At 36.5% G+C, this 21,753-nt stretch overlaps 1 protein-coding gene across 7 annotated transcripts in view; it reads right to left on the reverse strand.

Moving 5' to 3' along the window:
* GABPB1 (GA binding protein transcription factor subunit beta 1) overlaps positions 1–21,753 on the reverse strand; it is a 78,145-nt gene that overhangs the window by 21,464 nt on the left and 34,928 nt on the right. For 5 of the 7 annotated variants that reach the window (XM_069098036.1, XM_069098035.1, XM_069098034.1 and 2 more), the window contains exons 2-6: positions 14,689–14,796; positions 12,096–12,263; positions 10,121–10,315; positions 8,437–8,584; positions 8,003–8,116 (exon numbers count right to left, since the gene is read on the reverse strand). In XM_069098036.1, coding sequence (XP_068954137.1) covers positions 8,003–8,116; positions 8,437–8,584; positions 10,121–10,315; positions 12,096–12,263; positions 14,689–14,796 — 733 coding nt within the window. The remainder of the gene's footprint in view (positions 1–8,002; positions 8,117–8,436; positions 8,585–10,120; positions 10,316–12,095; positions 12,264–14,688; positions 14,797–21,753) is intronic. The other 2 variants (XM_069098039.1, XM_069098038.1) reach the window with 1 other exon arrangement.

Raw genomic sequence — 21,753 nt, forward strand, 5'->3', positions numbered from 1 at the left:
GTGGCCCTCAGTCCTGTGCAGTTCCCTTTCCTACAGTGGAAGAATAGTACAATGGCAGAATAGTAGGAAACAGAGCATAGAGGGCTAAGAATCACACAGTTTTTAGACCATCAAACTTAAATTTAACTTTGTTGTTCAATTTGTTTCAGCCTTATCTGAGTCTTTATGATCCCATTTGGGGTTTTCTTAGCAAAGATACTGGAATTATTTTTGGTTTGCCACATCCTTCTCTAGCTCATGTATGTATGTATGTATGTATGTATCTATCTATCTATCTGCAGATGAGGAAACTGAGACAAACAGCATTAAGTCCAGAGTCAAATAGCTAATAAGTGTCTAAGGCTGGATATGAACTCACAAAGGTGGGTCTTTGTGATTCCAGGCCCAAAACTCTATCCATTGTGCCACCTATTTGACAACTGATATTCTAAATGTGAGATCCAATAACTACTGAGAAGACTCACTGCTGGAGACCATACAATCTTGATATTCTTGCTATTAAGTAAATCAAAAGAAAGAAGCTGCAGCTAAGTAGAAGAGTTCATAGTTATAGAGAAGCAAAGAAACGAATTGGTACACTGAGTTTTGCTGTACACCAACAGGAAAGGAGAAATTTTTTTTTTGTGGGCTATCTTGTCATTACATATTACAGTACTTAATGGAAAGTATTTTCAAAAAAGACAACCATGAAAATAATTGCATTTTATGTACCATCAAAGGTCGACTAGGATGAAATGGGAGAGAAATTCTACAAAACCCTTAAGACCCTTCAAATTAAATAAACATACATTCTGGTACTTGATTTCGATGAAAATGTGAGAAAAGATAAAGACAGGGGGAATTATATGGGAAAACACAGTTCAAGAAGAATGAGAAACAAAATACCTATAGAATATATAGTTACCTCACACCACTATGAGCATTTTCTTTAAAAGACATTGTGAGGGGGGCAGAGTCAAAATGGCGGAGTAGAAGCAGGACCTCCGCTGGGCTCTGGCTTCCACCTTCCCCAATCCATGTAAAAGGGGACTCTAAACAAACTTTGGAGCTGCAGAACCCACAAAATGACACAGAGAAGCTAACCTCCCGCTGAGCACAGCCCAGCAGGCCAATTCCACAGGCCGGCAGGAATCAGCCAGCCCAGTGCTCTGAGAGCCCAGGCCAGCCCCACCTGAGGCTTTAGCCCCAGGGCGGGCCTCACCAGCCTCCGGGCTGAGGGACCCCAGATCAGCAGCAGCTGTGGCCTTTTCCAGATTTGTCAACACATAGATGCTAAGGACAAAGTGAGAGGTCAGTGCAGTCTCTACTTTGGGACCCAGTAAGTGGGAGTGCATGGCTTTTGCCCCCGGGGCGAGAAAGGCTGAGACACCAGCACAGCCAGCCAGCGCCACGTGGCAGCTTCAGCTCCTGGCCTGCAGAGTGTAGGGGGACCAAGTACCAGTCTGAGGGGTAATCGCTTTTGCTTTAACCTGCTTGGATCTGGATTGCAGTCCAGGGTTGAGGTCCTGGGGTGTGTGTCCAGCCTGCCAGAGCATGTGGAGACCTCAGAGAGGTCACCCAACTAATACCTCCGGCAGCTGAGAAAACCCCAGCGTTTGGGACGAAAGCTCCCTTGTCTGGTGGCAGAGTCCTACTGTGGCAAAAAGCCCAGGGGTCAAGTGACTGAGGGGCACCATGACCAGACAAAGGAAACAAAGCAAACAGAAGATTCCAACATTAGAATCCTATTTTGGGGACAAAAAGGAGCAAAGCATGGAACAGGAGGAAGACAGTGAAGTCAGAACTCCTACACCAAAAGCTTCAAAGAAAAATATGAGCTGTTTACAGGCCATAGAGGACCTTAAGAAGCAGATAAGAGAAGTGGAGGAAAAATTAGGAAGAGAAATGAGAACGATGCAAGAAAATTAGAAATGAGAGTCAACATCCTGACTGAGGAAAATACTACCTTAAAAAATAGACTAACTCAAATGGCAAAAGAGGCTCAAAAAGGCAATGAGAAGAAGAATGCCTTAAAAAGCCGAAATTTGCCAGATGGAAAAAGAATCTCAAAAGCTCAATGAGGAGAATCATTGCTTCAGAATTTGATTGGAGCAAATGGAAGCTAATGACTTCATGAGAAATCAAGATGCTATTAAACAGATCCAAACAAATGAAAGAATAGAAGGCAATGTGAAATATCTCATGGGAAAAACCACTGACCTGGAAAATAGATCCAGAAGAGAGAATTTAAAAATTATTGGACTACCTGAGAGCCATGATCAAAGTAAGAACCTAGAAATCATCCTCCAGGAAGTTCTCAAAGAAAACTGCCCTGATGTTTTAGAACCAGAGGGCAAAATAGAGGTTGAAAGAATCCACTGATCACCTCCTGAAAAAGATCCCAAAAAGAAAACTCCTAGGAACATTATAGCCAGTTCCGGAATTCCCAGATTAAGGAGAGAATATTACAAGCAGCCAAGAAGAAACAATTTGAATATTGTGGAAACACAATCAGGATAACCCAGGATCTGGCAGCTTCTACACTGAGGGATCGAAGGGCTTGGAATATGATATTCCGGAGGTCCAAGGAGCTGGGATTAAAACCAAGAGTCACCTACCCAGCAAAACTGAGTATCACGTTTCAGGGGAAAATACGGGTCATTTAGTGGAATAAAGGACTTTCAAGCATTCTTGCTGAAAAAACCAGAGCTGACTAGAAAATTTGACATTCAGATACAAGAAGGAAGAAAAGCATGAGAAGGTAAACAGGGAAAAGAAATCATAAGGAACTTATCAAAGTTGAACTATTAACATTCCTACATGGGGGGCGGCCAGGTAGCACAGCGAGTAAGAGCACCAGCTCCAGTGTCAGGATGACCTGGATCAAATCCAGGCTCAGATACTCAGCAGCACACCCAGAAATAACTGGCTGTGTAACCTTGAGCAAGTTACTTAACCCCGACTGCTTTAAAAAAAAAAACATTCCTACATGGAAAAACAATAATTGTAACTGATGAAACTTTTCTCGGTAGCTGAAGGAAATAGAAATATGTATATGTCTATATATGAGGGTATATGGGCATATGAATACATATGTGAATGTATGTATATATGTTTACAGGTATATATAGAGGGCACAGGACCAATTTAACAGGAAGGGATGATACTTAAAAGGTGAAATTAAGAGGTGAGAGAGGAATATAATGAGAGGAGATGGGGAGAGACAGAATGGGGTAAGCTATCTCATATAGAAGAGGCAAGGGAAAATGGTCACAATGGAGCAGAAGAATAGGAAGGTAAAAGGGAATGGGTCAACCTTATTCCCACTGAATTTGGCTTGAGGAGGAAATGAGATACATACTAAATAGGATATCTCACCCTCCAGGAGAGTAGGGGAGAAAGATGATGAGAGTGGGGGATGATGGAAGGGAGGGCAGGCTGGGGGAGAGGGAAGTTGGGAGCATCCACTTTTGAAAAGAGATGGGACCAAAGTAGAGAATAGAACAAGTGGGAGGTGGGATAGGAGGGAGGGAAATAGAGTCAGTCTTTTACAATATATCTACTATGTTATTGTTTTGCATTAGCCACACATGTACAACCTATACTGAACTGCTTATCTTCCCAGTAAGGGTGGGAGACAAGGGAGTAAGGGAATGAATCTGGAATTCAAAGTTTTAAAATATATATATATATATATACACCATTATTATATTATATATATATATACTATTATTAATACTATTTTACATGTAATTGGGAAATAAGATATACAGGCACTGGGGCATAGAGATCTACTGGAAAAGTCTAAAGGGGTATGGGAGAAAATATGGGAGAGAGCAGATTGGAGGAGGAGATGTGGGACTGCTATTTTGGGCGGTGGGTAGGGGAAAAACGGGGAAAAAATTTGTAACTCAAAATCTAGTGGAAATGAATGATGTAAATCAGAAGTTAATAAAGCATTTGAAAAAATAAAATAAAATAAAAGACATGGTGAGAATCCTGAAACTAACTAATAGGAAAAGATTTGTCACTGATGTGGGAGTCATTCCTGAATTCAGCTGTTTATGTACATTCAGACCATCAACTCAACAGAGCGAAGATCAGAAATAGTAAAAAATGAGAATAATGATAAAAAGACAATACCATACAAGTAAAATTACTTAAACCTGGATTATTTAAACATGTAATTAAAAAAAATAAAAAAGGAGAAATGAAATTGACTACAGTAATTTCATTTAGAAATTTAACTAATGTAAATTGATTGGCACTACAAGGAAACCCAAAGAGGCTAAAAATAGTCTTACTCAGGAGACATCTGATTTACTTGCCAATTGTAGAGAGATGGTTTCCCAAAGCAACAATGGGTTAGAATATAAACTTGTTTATAAAATCTTTTGAAGAAAGATGACAGAAGAATATAAATAGTATCTTTTCATAAAGCAGAGGGAAGAAGTAGGAGGTAAAACAAATTTAAAGAAAACTTGGCAAGGTATCCAACTATGCAAAGTCTTCTCAAGAGTACTCAAGGATGAAAACAGGACTACAAACAAGGATAAAGGAAAAGATTTGCAAAAACCATTTTTAACAAACTGTTTTATAGCAAGGATGGTGGAACCACCACACCTGGACCTAACATCAAATGCTGAGATATAGTCACAGAAGCAACAGAAATGTCACTAAAGAGAACAAAGATGAGAAAAGCATACTTGTACTTTGTCTAATATGGTTGGGCTGAGTATGATCCAACTGGGAGAACTTCTTTGATAAATATAAGGCATTAAAAAAGTCAGGTATTTACATATACAAGGTATTTAATGAATAAGATATTTGAAGGAAGGGAAGATACTAAAGGACAGGGGGAAAATCTAGGCCTTATTCATACTTAAAAATGTGCCTAGGAGAACATCAATAACTACTCACCTATCAGCCCACTCTTCCATCAATATTTAAGTAATTAAAGTCACAAATATGGGAGAAAAATATGTTATGTATGTTCTGATGAGTAATAAAAATGCAGGTCAGATTTTCACATAGATAATTTTAAACTTCAACAAATTATACTCCACAGGAAGAAATGTAAAAATAAAAACAGAAGTGGACAAAGAAAGCTCATATTAAACTTGATATGGAAGGTTATATAATATCAAACTGAACACAGAATGAGGAACACTTTTTACCTAAAATGATACAATTTACACATATACAAAGTAGAGTTAATGAAGGAGAAAAAGTAACAAAAAGAAACTGCTCAAAGTAACTAAATGGATAGAGCTCTGTTCAGGTTCAGGGAATATGCTCAGCCTTTCCAAACTGATCTAGGCTTTTTTGTTCCTAGAATAAATTTATCTTGTCATTGAGAAATTCTTTAATACACCAAAATATTTATAGGAGCACTTTTTGCTATAGCCATAAATTGGAAACAAAGTAGATGCCCATCAACTGAGGAATGGCTAAATAAATTTGGTAGAAGAATGTAATGAAATATTAACATGCTGTAAGAAATGATGCACATGGTGAATAAATAGAAGCATGGAAAGATCAACGTGAACTTGCAGAGTAAAGTAAGCAGAGCCAAGAAAACAATATACACGGTAACTACAACAATGAAAATGGAAAGAATGACATACCAAAAATTCAAAAGTGAATGTAGCAAAATTATAAAGACCAAGAAGGACTCCATGATGAGACATGAGAGGACAACCTCAGCCTTTCCCTTAGTGGAGGTAGGAGGTCCACAAGTGTTACACGTTGATACACTGAAAGTTGTGCTAATCTTTGTGCTCTTCAAAAAATACTATTCTTTATACAGGATGGCTCTCTATAAGAGGGAGTGAGAGGGATACTTGAGATAACTATGATAACATAAGAAACAGAATACATGAATAAAATTCTATTTTTAAAAGCCACTTTAGGATATAAAATTTTAAATATTTCTTTTCTGCAGTACTCTTTTATTATAACTTCAGTGTTTAAATTTTATACTGTTGAACTGAGTTTTCCTTGATCTATTTGGGGCAAGTTTTTTAAACTTGTTTGGCTTATATGATGCCTAGATGAATGAATTCTTGCATCTTACGAGTCTTACAGTTGACAGGTACTTTTTGATTTCTTATTCAAAATTCAACCACAAATTATGAATTTTCTGTTTTGTCCTTTCAATGGAATATTGCCACCTACACAGATTCTTTTCACATACACAAAAATTGTTAATAAACTCTTCCTCTTTACTCACTCAGCACTTTATTCTCTGTACTAAATTAAGTTTTAAAAATATGTTGTACTACAACTGTGGAAAAATATTTCTTGTTCTTTTGTCAATCACACTATATCTCCATTCATCGAGGTCCAGACCTTCCCTGACAAGAGGCATGTTGGCTGCAGCCTTTACTCTGGATTTTGTCTTCACTCTTGGATTAGAAGGCATATTCCAATGCCTTAAACATTTACAGTATTTATTTATGGATTCTCTCTAAATTTTCCATTGATTTTGGCCTCTTCACTCAGTAACCATCAGAACCTAGGTTAGAGAATCAACTCCATTTGATAAGTCAACAAAAGAATTGTCATAAAGTTTGTATGCTGTACAGTCCAAAAGTCTTTTTAAATAATTCATCTAAAATAATTAAAGAAAATATCTGGAGGCTACAAATTCACTTATTTTCTATAGTTTCTCAGAACAATAAACTATGGTTTCTTTTTTGTGGATTATTTAAGGAGTGACTGATTTATTATTCAGTGTTATATTAATTTTCCATCCTGTAAAAAGAAGTGATTTCATGGTATTAGCTGGAAACCCACATTCAAATACATAGCCAACCAGTAAGTATTTAATAACTGATACTGAGTGAAACAAAGAGAGTCAAGTGAAAATATGTATAATGACTATAACACTGTAAGTTAAAAGATCACTAAAAGGAAACTGAACTCAAGGACAAATGAAAAACCAAGGATGGTCCTTGAAAACACATAATGAAGCATGACTCCCTCTGCACAGCAGAAAGAGAAGCATTTACTAAAACAGAATTGCTGTATACTTTATCAGATGTAATCCCTGTGTTGAGTTCTTTTGCTAAATCATTTTCCTTTTAGCAAGAGGAATTCATATTGGAAGTTAGAATAAGAGTTGTCTTTCTCCCTTTTTTTGTAATGGAAGGACAAAAGACAAACAAAATATTTTTTTAAAAGAGGAATGAGCTTAAAAGTATTTAGTAGGGGAAACAAAAAAGAAGTGGCTATAACTATACTTCAAAGGTCAAGGGCGCTTTACTTCATTGGCTTATGTATTTACCATAGCACCTAAATAAGGTACTCTAGCAACCTAGCAATGTGGATAGCAACTTGCCTTATACCTTAGTAAATAGTTTTTATGTGTTATTGAAGCCAAAAACAATTCAACAGCTGTTGGTCAACCTTCTGATAATGAGCCTACCAAATTTAGCCAGTGCTAGTCCTCAGCAGAAAGACACATAGAATATATGTTGTTTATGTTCCCCTGATAAAGCCTTTAAGAAGTAATGATAACCACATCATGACGAGGCATTAGAGCAGAACTTCAGTGGAGTATCCTGACTCTATCAGTTATTACAAATAGTAGAATAAGTTACTATTTTCTATCTTCAAGAACAGGAAAGAAAGTAATCTGATGTAAGAGATAAAGAACTGGCCTCGAGGTCAAGGAGACATGAGTTCAAATCCCTCCTCTGACATAAACTAAATATATGATCCTGGACAAGACAATTAACCTCTCAAGTGTTCAGGGAACTCTGAGTTGGAGAACAGGTACTGATCTGCATTGAGAGCACCTGTTTCTTCACTGGGAGTTCTTACACTGATATCATAGGTCTAAACTGTACACTCCTCACTCACAAAAACAACATCGGCAACTACTGGACAATCACTCTTTTATGTTTCATGATTTTGGTGAAATCTTTTCTAGTATCCTCAAGTGTTATAGTTCTGTATAGTTACAATTGCCAAGAATTATGTCTGTTTTATTTAAAACCATAAAACTTGTTTTTCTAACCTGGGGTTTCTGAAGAATTGGACAATGGAGCAGAAGCTTCGGCTAAAGCAGCTAATGTAGCTAATACTGATGTAGATGAGTTTCCAAACTGAACAGCAGATACTCCCGTTTCATCTATTAAAAGGGAAAAAGAACAGGGTACATTAGTTCTTTAAAAATTCTAATCAAATTTATAGCTTTGAGCTATTCCCTCCTTTTGGATCAAATCGGGATAACGGTTTTTTTTTTAACTAAACTATTAGTGTTTTGTCCAGTATCATCTTTCTTTAGATTATTTTATCTGCTCAAATATTTGTCATATATACTAAACATACCAAAAAAGGAAAATGCAGCTACCGTGATCTTACCCTTATTCTCCAACAGTCCTTCCTTAAAATGGTGAATACCTACTAAAGCACAAAATCCCAACAGCTACCCTACATGCATCTCAATACCTGTTGCCTTGGATGAATTTTCTGAGGATACCAGACCTGTTAGGTTCACCACCCCTCCAGGTCCAATGATAAACTGTGGTGTTGCCGCATGGATCGTCACAGTGTCAGGGCTCTCTGGGTTTGTATTTATTTGGTTCTGCATTGCAATCTAGAAAATAAACCACAATAGATTTTTAGATAACTGTCAGAATAGCACAGGCTTTCAATGGAACCCAAAAACTTTCCTTAAAGGAAATGTCTTTAACAAATTTGCCTAAGTGGTCTACTGAGAATGATATGTTTGAATTTCAATCTCAGTCTGTTTGTTAGGTAAAGCAGCAAAATAATGAGAAAGGAGAGAGTGGTTAAGAATAGTGTCTGACACGGTCACCAATATAGAATAGAGATTTGGGAGCCAGTAAGAAATTCATGGCTACCCTGTGCAAGTCTTGTTGCTACAGAATTTTGATTAATACTTTATTTCTGGCTCTGCATTTAAGCACCCCATGATGGTCATAGTTTAAAATGCTCCCCTCACATTAACTGGTCCCCATCTTCTCAATTCTCATAACTAGAAGTAAAAGTTGAACACCAGAATATTCTAGTTTCCCTAATTTTTTATTTTTTTGCTTTTTGGAGGGAAAAAGCAGGGCAGTCGGGGTTAAGTGATTTGCCCCAGGTCACATGGCTAGTAAGTGATAAATGTCTTGAGGCCATATTTGAACTCGGGTCCTCCTGACTTCAGGGCCGGTGCTCTATTCACTGTGCCACCTAGCCACCTCATAGCTTCCCTAAATAAAGAAGCTTCTAAGTAATTAGTAGAAAAACAATAGAGTCACTAGCCAGCATTAAAAAAAAAAGTCAAACTGAGTAAGGGGAATTAGAAAGCAGAGAGGTCAAGATAATGACCACAGAAAATCATTTGTATCAATCTGAAGGAATTACTTCTTAATGACGAAAAGCAATCTGGCACTAGAAGAAGGGGTCAGTAGCTCACTAGAAAGTGGCTCACTACTGGCCAGTTCTCACTAGAAAGACAAAGGACCCCAAAAAGTCTTCTGAAGATGACAAATCAGGAAGGGATATAAAGGTAAAATAAGGACCAAAAGTCAAAAGAATGATAAATAGATATTTCATTGAATAAATATTACTGTGACTGTTAAAGTTACTTTTTTTTTTGGAGGGGGAAGGGCAGGGCAATTGGGGTTAAGTGACTTGTCCAAGGTCACATGGCCAGTAAGTGTTAAGTGTCTGAGGCTGGATTTGAACTCAGGTTCTCCTGACTCCAGGGCTGGTGCTCTATTCACTGCACCACCTAGCTGCCCCCAAAGTTACTTATTTTTATTTAAAATAAACATAACTTACTCTTATAAAAATCTCCAATTAGTATACAAATACAGTATTCAAATTATAAAACGAATTAAAAGAAACAGCCAAAGGAATGAAACACCTAAAAGAGTTCATCACCAATTTCATATCACATAAATTAATGATTTATTCGTCCTTATTTAGATATTAAAAGATTAGAGCCTCCCGAAGATATGAAGAAATGAATAGGATGAATTCACTGGGGAAAAAATAAGGAAATGAGAGAAAGGAAAAAGCCTCATTCAAAACAGCTCAAGAGTAACAAGGTAACAATTTACATCATGATAAAAGCAGGCATTCTTCCATTAAGTTTTATAATTAAAGGTAAAAAAATTACCTGTAATATTTCTGCCAAATCTTCATTTCCATTGTCTATTGAAATATCCAAAGCAGTTTTACAAAATTTACTTTGTGTGTGGACGTCAGCACCATATTTGATTAGAAGTTCTACCACCTCTTGATGGTTGTGCTCTGTAGCCCAGTGTAGCGCTGTCATCTTCAGCATGTCTTTTGCATTGACATCAGCGCCATGCTACAAAATATTCCAAATCCATAGATTAATACTTAAAGTGTAAAATACAGTGCATATATAAGATGGAATCATAACTGCTATACATGTCTGTGAGAAAGAATTTACAACAGAGAAATATAATCACACTTTATTTATCAATGTTCAGATCATCCAAATGTCCTACCAGTCAGTTATTTTTGTGCTAGACTGACTTTTCTGACTGCTTTCTTTCTGATACCTAAAAAAGTCTGAATTATTCTGTTATATTTTGCTGTTTTTGTTTTCCTGTTATCCATCAGTATGGACATGAAAGTTTAGGAAAGGGAAAACTGTAGGAGGGGGTAAAATACTGCAAGTATTCCTACAAATCTCTTTTAATATTCCTAATAGGACTAGGATCCATGTTTTCATTTTTAAATTGACACACTAGTAATAGGTGAGTCATTTAGAAGAGAGGATCAAAGACAGAGTCATTTTTTAATCCACCACTCCCAATTTCACACTTTCTCAGAGTTCGGAGAACTCTGTTTAGAAAGTTCTCTTTCTCAGTTCTCTGAATCTCTCTGAGAAGCTCTTAGACACACAAAAAATTTCCTTTGCAAATTATTTCATTCTTTAAATTAAAAAAACTCACTCATGTTTAATGCTATTTTTCAATTATCAGACTTAAAAGAATGTTAAATATTTGCATATATTCCACATTTAAGACCAGAACTCATTCTCCAAAAGATATGAACAGTTTTCAAAAGAAGTATTGCAAACTATTAAAAACACATGAAAAAATACTCCAAATCACTAATAATAAAAGTACTGCAAATCAAAACAACCTTGAGGTTTTACCACACACCCTGCAAATTGGTCATGATGACAAAAGATGGGAATTGTCAATACTGGAAGAGTTGTGTGAAGAAAAGCACACTGATGTACCACTAGTAGAACTGAGAATCAGTAATCATTTTGGAAAGTAATTTGTAATTATGTAAATAAAGTGACCAAACTCTCCATACCTTTTGACCTGGAAATTTCATTACCCCAGGGAGGCTACTCAAAAGAAGAAAGCCCCCCATATATTCCAAAATATTTATAGTGGCACTTTTTGTGATAGCAAAGAACTGAAATCAAAGTAGATGCCCATAAATTGGAAAATGGCTCAAAAAATTATAGTGCATGAGTGTAATGGAGTACTACTATGGTAAGAGAAACGGGGAATGTGATAAATACAGAGAAGCACAGAAAAAATGAACTGATGCACAGTAAAGTAAGCAGAGCCAAAAAAAACCCAACATATACAGTGTCTATAACAATGTAAACAGAAACAACAAGCAAACACACAAAAAATCAAAAGTGAATATTGCAAAACTATAAAGAACAATCATGGTTCAAAAGATATGACACTTCTACAACACACCCTTCTGTAAAGGTGGGAGGTCCACAAGTGTTGCAGACATGTTCAGACTTTCTTGAAATAGATTAGTTATGTTGTTTTCCTCTTTTTTTTCTGTTCTTGTCTTTAAAAAATATTATCTCTTATGTAGGATGGCTCTTTGGGAGGAAGAAAAAGAAGAGCTGGGGTAAACTAAAGTGATTTTAAAAAATAAGTTTTTATTGATTTTTTGAAATAAGAAAATATAGAAAACACTACTTTTCAGAGCTTTCATTAGGAGGAAACTCAAGAACCTAAGAACCCAGTAGAGGTAATTCTTTCAGAAAAGGTAAACTCTAAAAAGCAGTTTTTCTTTTCACAAGCTGTTACTATTATAGGTTTAGGTTTACTTTCAAAGTCTGGAAATAAAAGACAAACCTTAAGTAAAACTTCTACTATGCTTGCGTGGCCTTCAGATGCTGCCATGTGTAATGGAGTTCGGTCTACTTTAGTTCTGGCATCTCGGCTTACACCAGCTCGGAGTAATACTTCTGTGGTTGAATAGTGCCCATATTGTGCTGCTAGATGAAGTGGAGATGTACCCAACTAAAATTCAAAATAAATGTAATATTTAAACTCTGATTTTCTAGCATACATTATATATCTACTTTGTACTATTATAACTTTCGTAATAGGATCTCAAAACATTTTTGTACATATTTTATTTATCCTTAAAATATCCCTATCCTGTAAAAAAAATTCAATAAGCAATATCCTCATTTTTCCCAAATACATGTAAAGACAGTTTTCAACATTCATTTTGTAAGATTTTAAATTTCAAAATTTTCTCTTTCCTTCCCTTCCTGCCCCCCAACCCTAAGAAAGCAATCTGATAGTCATACATGTACAATCATGTCAAACACATTTCCACATTAGTCATGTTGTGAAAGAAGAATCAGAACCAAAAAGAAAAACCATGATAAAGAAAAAAAAAAAGTGAAAAAATATGCTTCCATTTGCATTTAGACTCCATAGTTCTTTCTCTGGATGTATATAGGATTTTCCATCACAAATCTTTTGGAATTGTCTTGGATCATTGTATTTATGACAAGAGTTAAGTGTATGATAGTTGATCATCGCACAATGTTGCTATTACTATGTACAATGTTCTACTGGTTCTGCTCACTTCACTCAGCATCATTCATGTATGTCTTTCCAGGTTTTTCTGAAATCTGCCTGCTCATCATTTCTTACAGAAGAATAAGTATTCCATTACATTCATAGATCACAACTTGTTTAGCCATTCTCCAATAGATGGGCATTCCCTCAATTTCCAATTTGTCACCACAAAAACAGCTGCTGTAAATATTTTTATAAATCTAGGTCCTTTCCCCCTTTTTATGATCTCTTTGGAATACAGACCTAGTAGTGGTATTGCTGGATCAAAGGGTATGCACAGTTTGATATCCTTTGGACATTGTTTCAAATTGTTCTCCAGAATGGTTGGATCAGTTCACAATTCCACTAACAATGCATCAGTGTTCCAATTTTTCCATATCTTCTCCAACATATCATTTTCCCTTTCTGTCCTGTTAGCGAATCTGATAGGTATGAGGTGGTACCTCAGAATTGTCTTAATTTGCATTTCTCTAATCAATAGTAATTTAGAGCATTTTTTTATATGATTACAGATAGTTTTAATTTCTTCATCTGAAAACTTTGTGTTCATTTCCTTTGACCATTTGTCAATTGGAGAATGACTTGTATTCTTATAAATTTCACATAGTTCTCTATATATTTGAGAAATGAGGCCTTAATCAGAAACAATGGCTATAAAAATTGTTTCCCAGCTTTCTGCTTTCCTTCTAATCTTGGTTGCATTGGTTTTGTTTGTGTAAAAGCTTTTTAATTTAATGCTATAAAAATTACCCATTTCTTAATGTTCTCTATCTCTTGTTTGATCATAAATTCTTCCCTTCTCCATAGATCTGACAGGTACCCTATATCTTGTTCTCCTAATTTTGCTTATGGTATCATTACCCTTTATGTCTAAACCATGTACCCATTTCATCCTTATCTTGGCGTAGGATGCCAATATCCTCATTTTACAAAGAAAAAAACTAAGGCTGAGAAAGATTACCTATCTAACCTGTGATTTCATAGTCCATGAGAGAGCCAGAAATAATCCTGACTTCTATTCCATATGATCTACCCACTAAACCCCTACTTATTTAATAAGATTCAGTATGAAGTTTTAACATAGCAAAAATTTATTAGCACAGGCAAAATTTAAAGGGTGTGAACTGGAGGTGATACTTTAGGTGAATTTGTAAGAGAAATATGGTAACCAAAGTCAATACCAATTTAGAGTTCATACAAGCTGATATACAAAACAGCACAGAGAAGGATGACAGAAGATGACAAGTGGTACTTATTCAAAAAACAGCAAAAAAAAATTGAGAGGCTTAGAAATTTAAAAGAAAATTCTTTAGACAAATAGGCTATTCCAGTAACATAATCTAACTGCTCATGACTCCCATATGCTCAAATTCTAACAGATAGTCATAATGCTAAAATTATGCAAGTTAACTTGTAAAATTGCTCCAAACAAAAAAATGATTAACTTTTAACTCTATGAATATTCAAATGGATCTGTGATCTCAAGTGGAAGTTCTTTCCAAAAAAGAAATCACAATCCATTCTGTTACCCTACAAGTCTAAGGGTGATGGAGTCAGGAGGGAGAATGGATTGGGCTCTCCTTTCCTCAATAACTTTTAAATCTGTCAGTGGAATTAATGCTTAGATTAATACTAATTAATTAATGTCAGAGTAATACTAATGTTATCTCTTGCTTTTGCCTCATGTTCATAACCAGCCCAATCTTTTTCTATGATACATTTTTTGTTGGTATAATTTAAGGATTTATGAATAAATTCACAATTTGATTAAATCAAATAATCAAACTGATATTGAAAAATAAATGAAAGTAAAATTCACAAGAGATTTTTTTTAATTTAAACTTTTATTTACCCAATCTGTAGTAAAAGGAGCTCCATTTGCCATCAAAATCCGAACTTCATCATCTTGACCTGCTCGTGCTGCTTCTAAAAGCTTCTTTCCCAAATCTACCAGGGACATCTAGACAAAAATCAAAGGGAAAAATTGGTTCAATGCTAAATTTTAACTTTAAATTAAAAATTCACGAACATCAGTTTTTGCTTCCTGATTCTACAATTAATTCAATTCTCAATTATCTATTCTATAAGAAAGAAAAAGTATATGCCTAATTTACCACTAAAGACAAAACAATATCAATTAATATTTTGTTTTAAAATATATTTGGACAAAGACATATTCATCTTCCTGTTTATGCTTTGCTTAGGATAATATGAAAATCAGTTTGTAATTCATCCACATACATGTACTACAAGGTAGGGAAAAGTAGGCTAATTGCAAGAGAAAAATGGACCCAAATTAAAAACAGACAGATAACAAGGCTGACTATATTATATTCATCTGGAGACACTAAATATCAGAAATGCTACTTATGTGTCACAAGAATAATATGGTATTAGAAATTTTCCTCTGATATTGATACAAATAAAACGAAGGCTGTTATACATTTACAATTAGAGTGAGAGTTATTCTGAGTCTTAAAAGCGATTGTGATGTCTTCTATCCCTCTGCATATGTGTGATCTACTTATAAAAATTCTTCCAGGAAAGGACTAGATAGATATCAGCTATACCAGACATTTAAGTAACAGAAGAGTCAAGAAGCATTCTTTTAAAAATTTTATTGATGTGTTTTATTTTCTTACAATGTAATTATTCCTCCCCTGTAACAAAGAAAAAAGTAAGTGAAACCAGACCAAACACTTCCAAAGGTATATCCAACATTTTACACCTGAAGTCCTCGATCTTTCCACTGAAAAAATAAAAATATATTTCACTTTCTGTTATCTGGGACCAAGACTGACCATTGTAATTAACCTGAGCTGAGTACCACTTTTAGCATTGCTTTTGTTTATATTATTGCTGCTTTTCTGTACATTGTCTTGGTTCTATTTTCTATTTCTATTTTCTTCACTTTGAATGGTTTGTGTAAGTCCTCCCATATTTCTCTGAATTCTTCATATTTGTTTCTTAATGCAATATAAATCAATGGATTATTGGTAGTAATCCATTAGTCAAACTGTCAGTAAATATTAAAATGCGTGGAGATGAGAAACAGTATCTGGTTTGCTTCACTTCACTCACATATAAAATGTAGATAATAATAGCACCTATCTCCCAGTGTTGTAACAATCAAATGAGATATCTATAATGAGCTTATTAGCATATCGCCTAGCACATAGCAGACATGTTATTATTTTTTTTAAAGCAATCAGGGTTAAGTAACTTGTTCAAGGTTACACAGCCAGTTATTTCTGGGTGTGGTGCTAAGCCCAGATTTGATCCCTAGGTCATCCCAACACTGGAGCTGGTGCTCTTACTCGCTGTGCTACCTAGCCACCCCTAGACATAATATTATTATTATTATTATATCTAAGAGACAACAGGGAGCCACTGGAGTTTATTGAGAGGGTGGGGTGGAGAGTATAACATTTTTAGACCTGAGTCTTTGGAAAATCACTTTGCTGGCTGAGTGGAAGATGTACTAGAGAGGGGAGACCCTTGTAGCAGCAAACAGATCCACTAACTAGCAGGCTACTACAATAATTCAGATGTGAGGTGACAAGGGCCTGATACCAGAGTGGTGGCAGTGTCAGAGGAGAGAAGAGGAAATATTTGAGAGATATTGCAATGGTGAAATCAATAGGCCTTAGCAATAGATTGGGCATGAGACACAGTAAAGGGCTTGGGATGACATCATCTATCAGGGTGGGAAACCTGTGACCTCAAGGCCACATGTAGCCTTCTAGCTCCAAGGGTGCAGTCTTTTGACTGAGTTCAAGTTTTACAGAACAAATCCTTTTATTAAAGGTATTTATTCTATGAAGTTTGGATTCAACCTAGATTCTAGACTAAAAGCCTTAGTGACTAGAAAGATAAAGACAGTGAAAGGAGGTGGAGAGGGGTTGGGGTGAAAGATAATGAGTATGGCTTTGGAAATGTTGAGTTAAGATGCCCACTGGATATCCAGTTCAAGATTTCTGAAAGGCAACTGGAGATATGAGACTAGAGGTCAGCAAAAAGGTTTGACTGGTTAGGTAGATCTAAGAACCATTAGCATAGAGGCAATAATTACATTCCTTTTTATATATCACAATTTGTTCAGTCTTTGACCCATTAATGCATATGCACTTCATTTCCAGTTTTTTGCTACCACAAAAAATGTTATTATGAAAATTTTGTTATATATGGGTTCTTTCTTTTTGTCTTTGATATCTTTTGTAGGGCAGAAAATAAGTTTTTCTTAGGCAAAGGAAGGGGATGGGAAGAAATCTTCACACAGATATCCTCTTTCTTATCTCTGTCACCCTGGTTTCCTAGAAAGGTAGTGGGCATACTCTTCCTTTAAGTATACATTATCAAAATTTTCTACACAATTCAAATTATAATAGGAGCAGAAAATCAACCCCCAGGTCATTCTCTTTTCTGTCTCAAGGACTTTAGCACCTGGTTCACCATATACCTCTTCTTCAATTGCTGTCCTTATACTAGGGGACCTGAATATCCAGACACTTCTTAAAGTTCCCTAACTTCTCAATTCTTCAGTCTCCTTAAATGCCATGACCTATTCCTTCATTCCACCTCAGTCACAGGTAGAGCAGATGACACAATAGATTTCACTATTATCCATAATCGGTCTCCTCTCTAATTAAAACTCAGACACTCCCCTAGCTGACCACAACCTCTCATCATTCCACCTCTATGTCTCACTCCTCTTAAACCCTATTTTTCATCCTCACCAAGACTTCCTTCTAACCCTCAGTACTTTCTGAGGCCATTATCCCTGCTCTGACATCTTTATCCTCCTTCTCCTATCGCAACCCAATAATTTGCTGTTTTACTTCTACCTTCTGTTTTAACCTCTCCTTTTAAACCTCTTTCTCCTTATTTCTACTGAACCTCAGCCCTAGATCTACCTCCTTGATTACTGGACAAATCTGGAAGAAGTCCCACAACCATGTTGACTGGGCCTTCACTTTAGCAAGAGAGGCCTTTTATTTCTCCACAACTGATCCCCAATTTCATGCCCCACAGAAACTATTTTCTAAACCCTTTGTTCCTTCCTCAAGCCTCACCCGTACCTTCTCTCTCTCTCTCCCTCTCTCTCTCCTCCCCTCCCCCCACCTCTTTACCGTCCCATCCAGAACCTTGACTCTTACTTTACCAAGAAAACCAAAGTCATCTAAAATTAACTCTTCTCCCACTCTCTTTATACCAAAACACCCTGCTATCATTTTCCACTCTCTTCTCCTTTCCCCTAGGATGTTCCTTCTTACCAAGGCCAACTCTACCCTCATGTCTCCTTGATCCCACCCCTTCCATCCCCAGCAGACTACAGCCTTAATCATTCTCTTCCTCCCTCTCCCTGATGCCCAACCTTTCCCTATCTCCTTCAAACTATTATCTTGTATCTTCCTTCCCCTTCTCAGACAAACTCCTTGAAAAAAGTGTCTATCCTTGCTGACTCTACCTCCCTTCCTCTCCCTTACTTCTTTGTAATGTGGCTTGCAATCACATAAACTGAATCAGTTCTCTCCAAAGTTATTAACAATCTATTAATCACCAAATATGATGGCCTTTTCTCAGTCCTAAATCCTTCTCAATTTATCAGCTGCATTTGACACTGCTGGCCACTCTCTCCTGGATATTCTCTCCTCTTTGGATTTCTGGGATACGAATATTTCCCGATTCTGTTCCTACCTGTCAAATTACTCCTTCTTAAGCCTCCTTTGCTAGTTCAGTATCCATATCATACTTCATAATTATGGGTGTTCCCTAAAGTTCTGTCCCAGTCCCTCTTTTTTCCTTCTACACACTCTTTTGGTAACCTCTTCAGCTTCCATGGGATTTAACTATTACTATATCTATGTAGATTCTCATATCTATAATTCCAGCCCCAGCATCTCCCCTGAATTCCAGTCCTATATCACCAATGACCTACTGGATATTTCAAATGACACAGTGGATAGAGTACTGGACCTGAAGCCAGAAAGACCTGAGTTCAAATCTAGCTTCAGACACTGATTAGCTGTGTGACCCTGGGCATGTCACAAGTAACTTCTGCCCAATTGTTTCCTCATCTATAACAGGAGGATACTAATAGCTTCTATCTCTCAGGATTGTTATGAGGATCAAATGAGATATTATTTGCAAAGTGTTTAATAAGCCTTAAAGTGCCATATAAATGCTTGTTATTATCAAAGTGAATATGTCAATAAATAAACATTTATCAAGTGCTTACTATGTGCTAGGCACTGTGCTCAGCACTAGAACATATCAGAAACTGAATTCATTATCTTTCCACCCCAACCCTCCTCCCTCTTTCAAACTTCTCTATTTCTGTGAAAGGTATCACCAACTTTCAGTCTGTGTTTGTAACCTAGGCAATGATCCTGGACTGCTCATTCTTCCTCACCCCACATATCCAATCAATTGCCAAATCTTGACATCTCTCACATTTGACCCTTTGTCTCCACTCATATAATAACTACCTTTATTCAGCCCCTCATCACATCTCACCTAAATTACTGTAAAGTCTCTCAAGTCTATCCCCATTCCAGTTGATCCTAAACACAGCAAAGTAATTTTAATTAAGCATAGATCTGATCATGTGACTCCGCTACTCAAATTCTAGTAGCTTTCTAAGTGCTTCTAGGGTAAAATATAGAGTTCTCTGTTTACTTTTTAAAGCCCTGCAAAATCTAGCCTGACCTATCTTTCCTGAATCTTCAGACATTATTCCCCCTCCCATACTCTTATCATCCAGTCAAAATGGCCTACTCTCTGCTCATCCCACTTGATAATTCATCTCCCATGCCCATGCTTTCGGACTAGTCCTCCCCTGTGCCTGTAAAGCATTTATTCCTTAACTTCACTTACACCCTCAAAATCTCTCTTTCTTTCCTTTAAGATGCAGCTCAAATATCATCTTTGGCACGAAGCCTTTCTTCATCTTCCCAACTGCTAGTGGGTTTTTTTTTGCTTTTTGGAGGGCAATTGGGGTTAAGTGACTTGCCCAAGGTCACACAGCTAGTTGTTATGTTAAGTGTCTGAAGTTGGACTTGAACCCAGGTCTTCCTGACTCCAGAGCCAGTGCTCTATTCACTGTGCCACCTAACCGCCCCAACTGCTAGTGTTATATAACTATTTAGTATTTAACTACTTTCTAAATGTTTGTATTTATTAACTTCATATTTATGTTATATATGTTTTTATATGTACTTACTGCCTCCATTAGAATGTAAGCTCCTTATGAGCTAGAATTGTTTCAGTCTTTATACTTGTATCTCTAATACCCTCATGCTAAATAAATACTAATTGACTAATTGTATTGATGTGAGGAAAAAATATACTCTCTATGGTATACACATGAAACATGGAATAGGAAAAGAAAGCATTTATTCTAAAAGAATATATAAAAATTAAAACTCAAAAGAAAATTTAAAAATTTAAATCAACCACATTACATTGCTATAAAAACTAACAAACTACAAACTCACAAACTGAAATTTATTGCAAATTGCAACACGGGTATAACACAATATATTTAAAACTAAGTGCTCACTAAGTGAACTGCTTATTGTCTTTCAATAGGTTAAATTTCTATAATTTTTACATGGGATCTTGCTTATTTGAAAAATAAATGTATTATTATTAGCAATAATAATAGCAGCTAACATTTATATAGTGTTTACTATTTGCCAGACCCTGTGCCAAGAGCTTTACAATTATTATTTTATCTGATCCTCACAATAACCCTAGGAGGTAAGTGCTATTTACCTCCCTTTTACAGATGAGAAAACTAAGGCTAACAGCAGTTAAGTGACATGTCATAGGTCACACAGCTGAGATGTGTTTGAGGTCATATTTGAACTCAGGTCTTCCTGACTCCAGGCCTAGCTCTATCCCATTGTGCCCATGTAATGGCAAGCAATGAAGTACTTAGCCACTTGTTTCAGCTACTTAAGTATTTAGCACCTTGTTTGAGTTCAAGTGTCTTTGAGCCTTGCCCTGATTATATCAAGTCTTTGTTAAGAAACAGAACCTGTGAATTCCACACTGGGAGGTACTTGCCAAAGACAGGAACAGGAAGGAGGTGGGCAGAACAGGGAGGAATTAACGATCATATAAAAGCAGAAGCACAAGCTGGGATAGAGCAGAACTGAGAAAGGAACACTCCTGGTGGCCGGCACTCTAATTTGTTTGTTCTGTCTGTGTTGATTTGTATTTGTAATACTTTGTACAGAAGCCCTGGGACCTTACTAGAAGCCATGAAAGAGGATTTTCTTGTCTGTTTACAGAAGTCCTGGAGGAGGGCTTCAGAGGTCCTGGGACTATACTGATAATTTATGTCGAGTTCTCAGACCTTGTTTATGAGTCTGTGTTGAGTTCTCAGACCTTGTTTGTGGGTCTGTGTTGATTTCACAGACAGATAGTGAATTGATGATGGTGTCAGCAATGTGTGTGAATGTTGTTTTGGTTCTGTTAAAACTTTGTCTTCCCAGAAACAGAAAATTCGAAGGATTGAACACTGTGAGCTTCAATATGGAAGGAGAGCTGGACGGGGAACTGGACAACGAGCTGCATGAAGAGCTGAGAGCAGCCTGCCTGTGAATCCAGATGACAGTTGGGTAGATTCAGGCAAGAGATGGACCCATGGAAGAGGAACCATGGAATTTGGGAGCCAGCCTCACACTAAGATGAAAAGACCTCTCCTTGGGTACTTAGTGCTGACTGAAAAGATCATGATTTACTGTGGCCTAGGGGGTGGGAGAACTTTGTACTTTGTACCTTTTACAAACCCTTAAGGATGATTGAGTTAAGAATGATTGGAAACTAATCTCCAATCAAGAAGAAAGAGACTTTTTTTTTTCTTTTTGGAGGGCAATTGGGGTTAAGTGATTTGCCTAAGGTCACACGG

This window comes from Petaurus breviceps, unplaced genomic scaffold, assembly GCF_028583685.1.
Source record: "Petaurus breviceps papuanus isolate PSGF00001 unplaced genomic scaffold, PetGlider_PUasm1.0 37, whole genome shotgun sequence".
Taxonomy (NCBI): Eukaryota; Metazoa; Chordata; class Mammalia; order Diprotodontia; family Petauridae; genus Petaurus; species Petaurus breviceps.